This window comes from Galeopterus variegatus, unplaced genomic scaffold, assembly GCF_000696425.1.
Source record: "Galeopterus variegatus unplaced genomic scaffold, G_variegatus-3.0.2 Scaffold1342, whole genome shotgun sequence".
In the NCBI taxonomy this organism is placed as follows: Eukaryota; Metazoa; Chordata; class Mammalia; order Dermoptera; family Cynocephalidae; genus Galeopterus; species Galeopterus variegatus.
Window position 1 is genome coordinate 229,026 of NW_007727453.1, and position 14,888 is coordinate 243,913.

At 33.3% G+C, this 14,888-nt stretch overlaps 1 protein-coding gene across 1 annotated transcript in view; it reads left to right on the plus strand.

Moving 5' to 3' along the window:
* ZNF292 (zinc finger protein 292) overlaps positions 1-14,888 on the plus strand; it is an 88,052-nt gene that overhangs the window by 62,259 nt on the left and 10,905 nt on the right. Inside the window, exons 6-8 of the mRNA XM_008576377.1 lie at positions 2,614-2,816; positions 9,387-9,523; positions 11,622-11,763. Coding sequence (XP_008574599.1) covers positions 2,614-2,816; positions 9,387-9,523; positions 11,622-11,763 — 482 coding nt within the window. The remainder of the gene's footprint in view (positions 1-2,613; positions 2,817-9,386; positions 9,524-11,621; positions 11,764-14,888) is intronic.

The following is a 14,888-nucleotide window of genomic DNA, read 5'->3' on the forward strand; positions in this document are numbered from 1 at the left end:
AACTGGCTGAATATCATTCATTTACCATTTAATGTTATCCAGCTCTCTTGATAGACTCAAATGTAGTAAAACCTGCTTTTTTGTTGATGTCCACAAATACAAAGAAGATAGATTTTTTAAAAGGCTGAGTAAAACTTAAAATATTTTATACTTTTGTGGGGTGAGAGTGGGAAAAGCAGAGTAGGGAGTGAAATTAGATGTGTTTAATTACTCAAAGATAAAGATCATAAAACTTTTTCCATAAGCCTATCAAGCACTAATACCGGTACTCTTTGTTGGAGTATTATAACCCTGAAAGGAAAAACGTGCCCTGGATTGGAAGAAGTAGAGAAAGATGCAGAGGAGTGGGAAAAAGCAAAAAAGTGAAGGAGAAATGGAGAGAGGAGGTGGAGGGAGGGAGAGGTGTGAGATTTCAGTAGTATTACTGAATTAAGTATTAGATTGTAATCTACTTTTGATCCATTTGAATGATGAGCTTCAGAATAAATAATTATTGTCCTTTAAAGGCTAATGCTACTTCACAGCTCTTTACTGCTATAAAGTATCATTCTAATTAGAACTAGACACAGTAGTCAAATAGGAGAAAATTTATTTCTTGTCCCACACTATATAAAGCTAGAAGTCAGAATACCCATTATTCTAATCTTGGTGCTGTTATCAAGTGGCTTTATGACCTTAGGAAGTCACTTGCCTTCTGTGAGCCTCAGTTTTCTCATCTGCCAAATGATGGAGCTGGACAAAATATCTATAAAGTCCCTTCTGCTCTAATATTCTGTATTCCTTTGAAATCCATTTTGCCCTAAGTGTGGCACTGGTTTCCCATCATTAGAAAACAAACAAAAACCTATGGTTTGAAAAATATAATATTTATGCATGTTCTCTTCCACGTTGATTTAGCACAGAAATTATTTTTCACAATTTGTCATTCTAACTTACATGCTGCTGTTTGAGATTTTAGGGACTGTTTGAGATTGATCTATTAAGAGTGCCATCAGTTTTGTTAGACACTTGCCACCTTTAAATTATTTCTTAGCTATGATCTTTCGGAGTCTGTTGTTTATGAGGTTCTGTGAAAGTATTTGAAATAACTCCCAGACTTTCTATCTCTAGAATTTCCTTTTGAGAAACTTATTGGTAAGAAACTGTGGCTGTTTTTTTAAAAAATGTCAGTGGCTTATTTACAGCCAGAATAACTTTAACTTTGTTTTCTTAAATCTCTCATTTAAAATCTTCTTAGATTTTGTTTTGGCAGTGAACTGAACTGTGAAGATATTTGCAATATTATTGTCCTAATAGGATCATGTGATATTAAGAAAAGTAATGCCCTCTATCTTAGCAAGACATAGTTATAGGCACCCAGAACATTTTCATTTATTTTTATTTATCTGTGTTTAGTCTTTATACTTTTTGGTTTAGTCTAATGGAAAGAATAAAGGGTAAGCAGGTACGAAGGTCTAGACTTTAGGAAAAGGATGAAATTTGGATACTGTGCTATATTGGTTCTATGTTTGTGTTTTTAATACTGAGGATCCATGATCATAGTACTTTATAGAAGAATCTTTTCATAGTAGAGTGAAGTACAGTTAGATTCTTAAAAATTATGGTCGTAAAGGAGAGAAAAGGATATTTAAAGGAAAGAATATTTCTCATTTCCATCTTCTAACCCACAAATTACTTAGTACATGTATCTTCCAGCCTGTTCACAAGTTAAAAAAAAAAAAAAGTTTTATTTATAGGGCATTTTACATTTTATTACTAAAAACCTTCCAAAGGTTACAAGCTAACTATCACTAAATAAATGTTAAACATGATTTCCATCCTGCTAAAGAGAACTTAGGGAAAAGTTTGAATTTGCACTTACTTAAATTTAAATTCTTCTTCATAAATACAGAAAAATAAAAATTAACTCTTATTTGTAGATGACCAAAAAAGCACAAAGAAATTCAAATGTTTGAACAAATAGAAATTTATTATGTGTAAGTGGGGCTTAAGCACATATTGAGGTTTGTTGATTGATGTTTTTAAAATAACAAAAACCCACAGAAGTTTTATGAGATTTATCCTTTGGCAAACTTCTCCCCCTTTTATTTTTCTGTAAATAGTTTAGTTCATTCCAAAACATCCATTAAAAAACTTTTAATGGGTGTTTTATTTTACTTCACCTTTGTACAATGAAAAACACTTTATCAATATTGAACAAAACATTAGTTAAATCTCCTTCTGGCATTGCAGATTTTAGGGTGCTCAAGAATAAGTGCTATAGAAAAGAATTTAGTGTAACACTTAATTTTAGTAACACTATTAGATTTAAATGCAGAATTATCTTTATCATCAAGAAGTTTATTCAACTGGTACTCTAAGGGACAAAAGTTTATAATGCAACTAAGTGGTACTCTAAGGGACGAAAGTTTATAATGCAACTTTAAAAAGTTAGCAATATAATCTTATCTTGCTTATACGGTCAAGTAATTTATGATAATCTTACCGGCATTAATAGAAAAGGAGAAAAAAGAAAAGTTTCTGTATTTTTTAAAAGGTATTCCTTATGAGTATTTGTGTTGCAAATGTATTATTGCCAAATGTTAATAATCTATTATGTCTTGTTTTTTAAAGTGAATGAATTTTTAGCTTTTGAGGGTCCCATCTTGTTGGATATGAGAATTAAACATCTTATCAAAACAAATCAGTTAAGTCAAGCAACTGCTCTAGCAAAGCTGTGTTCTGACCATCCAGAGATTGGTACAAAAGGCAGTTTTAAGCAAACTTACCTTGTCTGTCTTTGTACATCATCACCAAATGAAAAGTTAATCGAAGAGGTGAGTATGTTTTCTTTCATTAGCAATTATTTTTAAAAGTGGAGAAATTAAATTTTAATTAGATTATAATGTCTGACTTCCCTTTGTCTTAGATAATGTGAAGGGATCATCATTGTGTGTCTTACACTTTTTAGTATGCTCTTCGGTAGTGGCAACTTAATTCTAAGCAGCTTTCAGAATTATATGTAAATTGATTTCACCTAGCTTCTGTTTTAAATAATACCCATCTTTTAAGTGGCTAAATTATGGGAAAGATGGTGGTGGCTTAACAATTTATTTAGTAGGATATTTATATTTGTCAGCATTTATGCCTTAACTTCAGTTTTACCTGACTTCAGGATACTTGCATATCTTTTTAACTGGCTAATTTAAGTAACTTTATAGAATGTCTAGACTTCTCTTTAGGAATACTTTCTCTGCAGAAATTCTCTCTATATATAGAATATACACATACATATATAATTTTATAGAGAATATATATACTTTTTAGAGTAAATATTTTTATTTGCATATTTAATGTAGAACTTTATTTTCTTTGTGAGACATGATTCTATTTTTATTTCTATTTTGACATAAAGCATAGTATTAATGCATTTGTGTGTTTTATGACTACAAAATTCTGCGAGTAGAATCATGATCCAGGTGGGAATTTTGCATTTTAGAGGACTCATAATTCCAAAATGAAGTTGAAGACAGAGTAGGAGAATTAAAAGTTATGAAGAAACAGGGAATAAGGGATAGGCAGTTGCTCGGTTGGTTAGAGCACAGTGTTATAACACCAAAGTCAAGGGTTTGGACCCCTGTGCTGGCCAGGTGCCAAAGAAACAAGGACTATGTTTTTAAAGAATTTAGGTGAAACTATAGTGCATTTAACAGTGGTCTGTGGGCACTTAATGTGCACACATGTCTTGTATCTCCAATATATGTATCCTTCAACTCCAGAGCAACAGAGGAAAACAAAGGGATTATGAGACAGACTTAAGGATATGTTAAGGGAAAAGTTGAGATATAAGACAGAGAAGACAATTAACAGAGCATGCATGATCCCCTGAGTAGACAAAGAGGGATCGTAATGAGTTCAGAGGCAGGATAACTTCAGACAAAGCTGAATGCCCACATGAGGTTAGAAGTTGTAAGTGCAATGGTGATTGTGTGATTTTTCTTGAGAATAGAAAGTGAGGAGGCAGGTGGTAGGCTTGGACCAGGGTTAGAAATAAGCCTGTTGTGTTTATTATGTTGAGGGTATTGAGGATACTGGGAAGAGTGATGTCAGGCAATTTCTATGCTGGATGGAGTAGAACCATAGTCTCTAGCTATGCCATTAGTTTGAACACTGGCTAATCTATAGGTTTTTTTTCTTTACTATTTCTCTTTTATTACAGATAATAGGCTTTTTAATTGCTATATATGAGAGCAAAATAGAAGACTGAAGTTTTCTCATTAGTTCAAAATAACTAAACAAGTTAATTGGCAAATGTATAAAATTCTTCAACTAGCCTTTGAAATGTTACAGTTTTAAAAAATCTTTATTGTGCTGCTACATCTTAATGTTTTTCAGCTCCACTAAAGTTTTATCATCAGTTCGATTCCTGCCCTTAAGTCCATCTGTCTTTCCTTTCTTGCACAATTTTTTTTTTAAGTGATGTGTGCTGTGTAGGCACTGGGGGGTTACAGGTGAATGAGGCACAGACCCCACCCTGAAGAAGCATACCTTCTAGTAGGAAGCTATCTAAACATAGGGTTGTTGGATTAGCTTTGAAGTTGAAGACTGTGAATTTGTAATCTCAAGTGAAAATCCAATAAAAATCTGTGTTTTTAGTTTTCTCACTAATCAGATCTTACCATATTGAGCCTAAATTCTCTCTTGGTTTAATTATCCAGAGTTATGTAACAGCAGCCATGCCTGCTCTGGGAGATGATCAGGAAAATTATCTGTGAGGACCCCGGGTTCCTCTGATGTCATATGAAATTATCCCCCCATCCCCTTTCTCATGTTAACCATGTAGAATTAAGATTTTTCATGTTCTTAAGGAGGATTCACTAAGGTCCCTGTATACTCCATCCCGGAAAAAATACTACATCACATAGTGCAGGACAGCACAGTATATGTATAAGTCTACACAATCCTTGTTAAAATTCCCTTTTTGCTTTTATGTTTGATGATTATTTTATGTTTCTGTTACAAACACATTAGAAACTTGTTTTTCATTGTTCTGTATGAGGTAAGTAAGTTAAAATTGGCATCAGCAAGGCCTGTCATTTCTGCCCCATAGGAAGGTAGTCAGATCGTTTGCCTCTTCAGAACAGTTGCCCAAAGACATTGCCCCCTTCAAAAAGGGTATGCTGTCTCTCTCTCTCTCACATACATGACACTCTTCACTCATTTACTTTACTTGCCTCGTTCTTGCAAGCATGTGAGTTATTTTTACCTGTTCCTTAGAGGATGGTGGGAACAGACTTTGTTAGAAGGAGTCAGTCATGGCCTGGATTGTTTCCTTCTAGGGAAATCCTTGTTTACATGAGCTAGTAGGCAAGGGATTGACTATTTCCCAGGACCCTTTCAGGACAATAGAAATAGCAGCTACTCCTGGTAAATGGCCGAGAAATGGAGAGAAGAGTGCTTATCTGGCTTCTCTGGAAGCAGTGAGCTTTGACCTGTATGCTTGTTATAGGTGATAAAAATAAAGTTAGCAGTGTTTAGTTTAGATCCAATACTTCAGTTGGTTTCATCGTTAAAATAAACATAAAAGTTTAAAAAGTAAAATCCTTCATCTTGTCTCTATCTAACCATCTTTCCCCATTTAACACTACCCTAGGTAATCATTAAGTTTGAAATTTGATATATAACCTTTCTGACATTTTTCTATGCACATACGTATATTTTTATACACTTAAAACCACATACATACATCCTAGCTGCTAGTTACTTTCCCCCCTCTTATTATGGACATCTTTCCATATTATTTCATATAGATTAACCTCATTCTTTTTCATGGCTGCATAATTCTTGGTATGGATTTGTAATATCTTTACCCAATGGTGAGCACTTAGACTGTTGACTTTCACACACATCCTTGTATCTTCTTTGGAAGTATACTGGTAGGGTAAATTTCAGGAAGTGGAATTGCTGGATCAGAGAATCTACACATTTTTAAATTGATAAGCCCAAACTACCATCCAAAAAAAGGTGATGGCAATTTTTGCTCCCCAAAGCAGTATATGCAACATTTATTATTTCCTAACATTAGAGATTATTAATCTTTTAAATATTTGCTAGCCCAAGAGTTCAAAAATAGTAGCTCATTTTTGATTTTACAATATCTTAGCTATGACAGGTTTACCATTTAAGTTCTTTTCTATATGGAAAGCAATATTTTGATAAGCAAATCAAATATTCTTGAAACATGATTAGAGCCAATATATTTTAAAAGTACACTTGGTAAATGTATATAAAATATTGACGAAGTATTCTATATTTTTTGAATACCTGGCATAAAGAACCATATTAAAGCATAAAAATTATTATTTACATTTTTTAAATCATTGTTCTGCTTTACAGAGGGATTCAGCATAGTATGTCTTCAGCAAACAGATCATTCAAATTTATTTTAAGTATTTTATTCAGGGTTCTAAATTTTTCATTGATGGCTGTATTTTACTTTTTATGTTTCCAATTTAGCTATTCATTAGTTTAAATATGGTTTTATTATTCCTCCCATTCTCTTTACTTTCATATTTTTGCAAGAGGGCCATCTAGTGGCAAGTCAGGGAAATGAAAGCTCTCGAGTGCACAGTAAAAATTGCTTCAGTAGTATGCTTATAAAAAATGAAGTTTTCTGTATTATTGAATATAGCAAATGTTTCAGTTGGTATATTGTACATATATGAATAAATACACATAAGTGATCATGTACATACAAACATATTTTTAAATATTTAGAGTAGGCTAATGAGGTTAACATCACTGGGAAAATAAATTTCTTAATACATGTACGCATTTGGTACCATGTGAGTGTTCAACAAGAATGGCTTAGGTTTTAGAAGAACAAAAATGATTAGATTCAAAGTAAATTAGACTTTCAAGAAGTAAGGATTTTTGTTAAACCCGAACAAGTAAAAATTTATATTCAGCAATATTTGGCCTCAGTATACTTGTGCATATGGAATTCTGGAAAGAGCACAGACTATGAAGCTAAACCAAGTTTGAAATATTGACTCTGCCACTAAGTGTGTAACTTTGTGCAAATAACTAAAAACCTCTCTGAGCCTTCTTTCTAAAAAGAAGTGGAATCTACCAGGCAAACTATTGTGTGGATTAGCAATGCTATTTGTAAAGAAGCTGGCACTAATAAATAAACAGTAGCTATTATTAATGTTATCATTAATATTTTACAAAAAACCTCATGGGTTGACTTACTAACATTTGTATGCATGGGTGTGCCAGGGTAATGGTTTAAAGTTAACACAACTTTTAATGAAAGACAATGTGATGAAATGGAAAGATCTTAGTCTTTGATGTCAGTTGACATAGTCTGATTTGTTGCTGTACCACTTAACTAACTGCTGTGACTTGGGCAAATTATATAACTTCTTTGAACCCTACATTCATTACATATAAAATGTTAATTGCATAGTTTATGGAAAAGCTATAATTAAATAATAATATACATAAAGTGTCTGACAATGCGTTTAGCACGTTGTCTTCTGCATGTTACATGTATGCATGCATGCCTGTTGGCAAGCTTTAAGGTGGAGTAAATTTATATTAAAAAAAAATATTGGAGATTTATAGAAAATTGAGGTGACCTTACTTTAAAGGTGGTATAGCTAAATAAAATGTTTCATATTTTTTTCCCACATATGAACAGACACTTAGTTGATTAGTATTTATCCAGAATACTTCTCTGTGTCTTTTTGCTGATTCTAATGCTTAAGTCAGTGCATGGTGGGGTGGGGTGGTTAAAAGTTCTGCAGCTTTTCTTTTTCAGTATCAGATATCTGATTTAATGGGCAGAGGGTACTTATATATATACATATATATTCTTCAGCACTTTTTTTTGACTGCTTAAAGTGGGTTGCTTATAGATAAAGATTTGTTAGAAAGAGGCAGACAGAAGAATAGAGGAAAGTGTGTACTGCTCCAGATAGTACCATGACTTAGGTTTCAGTCTTAATTCTGCCACTAACTTTATACTTCCTTTAAGAAGTCATTGAGGTTAAACAAGCACAAAGCTTGGTCTTTTCTTGTCTTAGTGTTTTCTAACTCAATTTAATATATAAAATGGAACCTCTGAATCTATTGTTACACAACCTTTATCCTCATTATCAAAGATTGACCTCAAGAGTGCACCCATCCCCCATTTAGACACTTATCCTAAACACATTGTGTTTTACACATACACACACTTTTGCTTACTCAATATTTGATAAGGAGAGAAGATCAACTATGAGGGCATAGTCACTTCTGTGCTCCATGGGTGCTGATGGTCTGTTTTGGTCTTCAGTTGTTTTTTGCTGTCTGTCAGTTGTACCATGTTGGAATTAATCTTTGTATTCTCTGGAACACTGGTGATTTGTGGTTGATTGTATCCTGTTTGTCACATCCCTTGCCTTACAGCAAATGCATGTAAAGATTGTAGTTAAAATCCGCCTAAGAATAAGTGATAGACGTGAGTGCATCATTAAATAAGCACACATGTATGCACACATGCCTGTTGGCAAGCTTTGAGGTGGAGTAAATTTATATTAAAAAAATAGTGGAGATTTATAGAAAATTGAGATGAGCTTACTTTAAAGGTGGTATAGCTAAATAAAATGTTTCATATTTTTTTTCCCTCATATGAACAGACACTTGGTTTATTAGTCTTTATCCAGAATACTCTCTGTTTCTTTTTGCTTATTCTAATGCTTAAGTCAGTGCATGGGGGGGAGGGGTAGTTAAAAGTTCTGCAGCTTGGGGCCGGCCCGGTGGCACACTGCTACAGTGTGCCACGCTCCCACCGAGGGGTCGGAAAAGCTTGCCAACACTATAGTAATTTTTACTGGCTATGAAGAAAGATTAAAAGCTTGCCAACACTATAGTAATTTTTACTGGCTATGAAGAAAGATTAAAAGCTTGCCAACAACTCTCTGTTTCTTTTTGCTGATTCTAATGCTTAAGTCAGTGCATGGGGGGGAGGGGTAGTTAAAAGTTCTGCAGCTTTTCTTTTTCAGTATCGTACATCTGATTTAATGGGCAGTGGGTACTTATAATTAGCATCAGTTGGTTACAAATAAATGAATGCTTGTAAATTCTTGAAAATAGTTGGTTCTCTTGTTTCCTAATATTCTCTGAGAATTACTATAGTAATTTTTACTGGCTATGAAGAAAGATTATTTTTTTAAACTGCAGCTTATTCTTTGTCCCAATAATGACAAATTATGACTTGATAGTGTATGAGTTAATGAGGTTTTACTGATAAAAATGATATGTAAATATCTAATGAAAAAATTTAAATGTATTACTATATATATATATATATCCTAATATAAAACCATTTTATGGCATATTTCTGTTAACCTTTTCTGTAGATTTCAGAAGTTGATTGCAAAGATGCACTAGAAATGATCTGTAACTTAGAATCTGAGGGTGATGAAAAAAGTGCTCTTGTTTTATGTACTGCATTTTTATCGCGTCAGCTCCAACAAGGAGATATGTACTGCGCTTGGTGAGTTGATTTTCTTTTTAAGGACACACAATGCCTTAGAAAGCATACCAATAATGATCATCTAGTCAGGAAATTTTTAAATGTGGAAGATGAAAGGTTTATTTTATCTAATGCTGCTATAAAAATTTTTTCACATATGTAAGCAACCTGTGATATAATGTGCGTATTTTTTTTCCTGTGCTCATTATACACTTTTAAGTACTTAACTAGCTGCTAGTCACTTACATGGAAACAGTTCATTTTCCACCTGTGAGAAATCATTCCACTTCACTAACTTCTTCGGTGTTCTTCCTCAATGCATGTTTCTTTGTGTGGTACATTTCCAAGTGGGCAAAACTTGTTATATGTAATCCTTTGGGAGGATACAGCTAACAGATGTTTGCTTCAGTTAACCCAAACAATTTAAGATCAGCTGTCTTAAATTAGTGTCTGCTAAGACTGACAATTTATCTGATCAGTCATCAGAATTATTAGTTTTCAGTGTGTTAATATTATGGGAACACAAAAGAAAATTTGGTTTATAGCATTCTGACATTTAAGAGTATTTACTGAGTTACACATGGCATGCAAGTGTATATAGAATAGTCAAAGTAAATACTTGTAAATGGTTGAGTATTCAAAGAAGATTGAAGTTCATAATTATAAAGGTGAGCAGTTGAGCATTGTTATGAGGGGAAAATTATATATGCAATACAGAGAAGATTGATATTAAAGGCAGGTAGAAAGATTCTGCAGGGAGAATAAATGAGATGTATTTATCAAGAACAAGCAGATTTTCTACAAATATAGTATGAAAATCAGTGATGACTAAGAAATTAATGTGTATGTTGGTTATAAAAAAAGGCATCAAAGTCTGAATTGTATATGGTAAGTAAAAGCAGTCTATTATAAACTCTTGAGAAAAAGAGAAGCAACATAGAAGTTTAAGAAACACTGTTTAAGATAAGCAGTTGAGAATTGATTGGGGACTGAATGGTGAGGGCTCAGTTGAGGAAGAAAGTGGTAGTACAGAGTTGAGACAGAAAATCAAATAGAAAGCCAGTTAATAGTCCAGCCGGGAAGTTAAAAAATCTTCCTTATGGATGTGGTATCAGGTCAAAGAAATGTTGAAGATATTAGTCTCGATGGTAAAAAGCGGAGGCTGATAAGGGTTAGTGATAATGATGCACTCAAATTAGAAAGATGGTGAACTGGGAAGAATGGCAATCATCTTTTTCATGTATTAAGTTTCAAAAGAGATCAAAGTGGAGAGGTCTTATAAAGAATTAGAGAGGTGAAAGTGGTCAAGACTGGAAAAACAGATTTCGAAATATTCAATATAGGTTGAAATCCAGTAAATGAGCAAGTTATCCAAGTGGGTGGTGAAAATAGAGTTTCTAGGAATGGAAAATGAGGAAATGTTAATAGGAGGGAAAGGCCTGTATTAAGAACACTTGGTGAAAAATATTGAAGCAAAGAAGAATTTTGTGGAAATTAACCACAGAAGACAGACGAGAGATAGGATAAGTAAAAGGGTGGAAAATTCATCACTTCAGTAGGATTATTTTCTATGAAAAATGTATCATTATTGCATTTGAAATAAATTTCAAAGTTAATTTTAATTTTCACAGTTATTTTTATTGTTTCAGTGCTATGGCACAGATTAGTTTCTTCTGGCTTCTGTGTCATCATTGATTCTTAAATTTATCTAATATTAATAACTGTACTGATTGATTTTAAGTTAGAAGATAAAAGCTAAACACTTTTTGAAAATCATTATGCCATTGATGTGTTGCATATCTTGCACTTTCTTATTACATAGAGTTCATATGTGGTTCAGAGTTACCGTTTGTATAACTGATTAAATGTTAGGTGCTTTTCTAGTAAAAGGTAGTGCTTCTCTGGGATTGAAAACTATCAATAAAATGGTAAATCATATTCTGAATTTATTTAGTCTTTAGAACATCAGATCCTATTTCTTGCATTTAAACTTAATTCCACGATGTAGAATTGGAATGTAAAACCTGTTTTAATTTCAAATGTAATGACTAGACTGACATGGCCCATCATTATTACATTACTGCTCTAACTAACCTTTTAAACTTTTTTTTTTTAAAAGGGAACTCACTCTCTTTTGGAGTAAATTACAGCAAAGGGTAGAACCATCTATACAAGTGTACCTAGAGAGGAGTCGTCAACTTTCTTTGTTAACAAAGACAGTATATCACATTTTCTTCCTGATTAAAGTTGTTAATTCAGAGGTAAGAATAACCAAGGTATCTTTTCTTAATGTAAAATGTATAAATTATCTTTAATAAAAGACTTTAATTTTTGTTATTTTGGTACCTCTTTCAGTGATTGTTTATTTCATTTAGTGCTTTGAACATTGGTTTTTTTGGCCCTTTTTTTTTTTGAGGCTGGCTGGTACAGGGATCAAACTCTAGACTTTGGTGATAGCAGCACCATTTGAACATTGTTGATCTTCTTATTAGTCCTTTAAGACATTTGATACAGAGAAACTTAGAGGGCTTGCTCTTCGCCTGACAAAAAGTAGTATCTGTAATACGTTATATCATTCTTTAGTTTTGCTCCTAGGGGTTGTACTACTATGATAATTTGGCTCTGTAATTTAGATAATCTAGAAAGTGGAAAGAGGAATGTAGAGATAGATTTCCAGTGCTATTATCAGGGCAGACTACATTATCTAAAACCCTTCTACAACAAAACAACTAAAAATACTTGGTAAACAAAAACATCTGTTTTTGATGTATATCAGCTAAGATTGCAAGAATATTAGGGAAATTCCTAGGGCTCAAAATAAAGAGGAACCTGAAAACTGGAGCAAAAAGCTTGAACTGACCACTTTAACCACTTTAGGTTTTATTGTTTAATCAGACGAATCGAGGATGTTAAGTAAAAGTGACAAATCTCCTTAGCCTTACCTCCTACTCAGAAATAGATCATGTTGGAGAGGGGGAAAAAAAAACTTGAACAAGAGCTACACTGTCCTTTATAGTAGACACATTTTAGGTGCCCCGTAAGCTCCATGTGGCTAGTGGCTACTCTGTTGAACAGCGTAAATATAGAACATTTTCATCATCACAGTTTTGTTAAGTAGCACTGTTCTATAAAGACTTTGGATTCAGAATTAGAATATATTAAAAAGCAGTTTAAAGTATGAATAGCTTGGAGAAGTTGACAAGGGCAACAGACTTTTTAATTGGGACAGTACAACATGATAATTGCTCTTTGCCCTATTTGTTTACCATTGTGTGAAAAAGTTTTCCCTTTGTTTTTTACTTTCTGAAGTCTGACCAAGCAGACTCTTAAAACTAGAATCATATATTATCATTACATTAGGACTGAAGAGGCCTTAAATGAAGCCCAAAGTGAGTAGTTTCTAATGGAATTCTCTTCATTTTCCAGATGATGAAATTTAGCCTCAAGGTTAATGATTTGGGTCAACTGTTAGCCATTTAATAAAAAACAAAAACAAAACTTCAAGACTTGTTGAAGACTATCAGCCAGCCACTACATGTTAATTTAAAGTAATTGTGTCCTTGAATTCTAATTGAGATATGCAAAGGAATTAAAGCAGATAGTTTGGTGCATCTTTTTATTCATGTAGTGTACTCTTTTCTAGACCCCTTAAAGTTAAAGAGTTGAAAAAACATAGCCCTGCCCTTAAGGATTTCCTAGTCTGTTGATGGAGAAACACAAACAATTGGAGTATAATGTGTCTTTCTATTATAGTGGAATTATAGACTCCTGTGAGAGCATATTGCTTAGCACAGTGCCTGGTATAGAGTAGGTGCTGAAAGAATAAAAGAAGTAGGCCATGTATAACCCACTTACTTATTTTGGTACTCAAGTAGTAATGACCAGACAAAAAGGGAGGGAAGAGTTCCCAGTCACAGAAAAAGCATGTAAAGTGGCATCAAGACAAATAAGAGAATGGAATATTTGGGGAACTACAGATAGCTCAGTTTTCACGTTGGGAGGGGAGAAAGGTAAAAGATAAGGCTAGAACAGATGAGGTAGAGGTCACATTGTGAAGACCCTTTTGTATTAGATGCTGAGAAGTTTATATTTAATTCTGAAATATGTAGGTATTTTAAAAATTCTAAATGCCATTTAAAAAATTCTAAAGCAGAATAAGGCACGATGTTATGGGTGGGAAGGTCAGAGTGGTATGTCACATGGGGAATTAAAATCCACGTGAAAGCCCTGGGTAGCTTTAGGTCAAGAATAGGAGGCAGCCAGAGGAAAAGAAAAGGAAAGGTTACGAAAGGGAGTACCAAAGACAAACTTTGCCTTTTTCAGAAGCCTGCCTGGTGTACTGTTCTAGTGCCAGAAAGGGAGTTGAGTCTCTAATCCTGTTCTGAATTCATATCACTTAGCTTTCTGCCCCTGTGACTCATAAATTTAAGATGGTACTATCAGTAATTTTATTAACTGATGTTATGAATTAAGTAGATTTTTATGGCTAATCACCTGTTTAATCACATTGTATTTATAGAAAATCATTGTAAATTCAAATTCAACTTTAAAAAACATATTTCTTATATGCCAATTTATGATTTGAATATCACCTATTTTCAAATACACAACAATGGAAACTTGGAAAAATAAAAATTTTGAAATAGTTTCTTTAATTGTCATTATTTCAGATTTAATTACAACATTAAGATGTCTTTAAAGTAAATATATTAAAACAATTTGCCCTTAATGAGTTTAAATGAACCCATGAATTCAGTAGCAGACTGGATTAGTATAAAAATGTCAGTGGATTTCCCCTATTAAATAATTTTAGTTGTGTTCTTAAGAAGTAAGTAGAATTTTTGAATCAGTTTTTGTCATTTCTGGAGAAAGGGCTTGACGTTCTTATGACAGAAAATAGTTATAGTCCCCAAGACAAATATCCTTCATTCAAAATCATCTGTTCTCTGCAGTCTTTCTTAAATCCATTTCTTTTTTCAGCATCTCCTGATTTTCTAAATAATCCCGGCCTTTTCCAGAATTCCTGCCCTCTCCATATGTATCAGTCCTTCTGACATTATATATGTCTTCAGTACCACTTTAGATCATTTTTATGGTTGACTTGGCCTTTGATTCCTCTAAGACTTCTTTGTGCCCTGCTCTTTCTAGTATTCAGCTTCACTGACCACATGTCTTTTTCTTTCTTGTATATTATGACAGAGGAGTGGCCTAATTGTCCACCATTATTAGCAGCCCCTGAGGCGTGTAACAAAGATGCAGACGTTTTACTGTAAAAGTTTTATAGCTCAGATCTATCCCAAAATAGTATAAAATAACTACACAAGTTTCTGTGAAAGCAAGAGATGCCCATATGGACCTACCTCTTTCCCTGTTCTCCTGTCTTTCT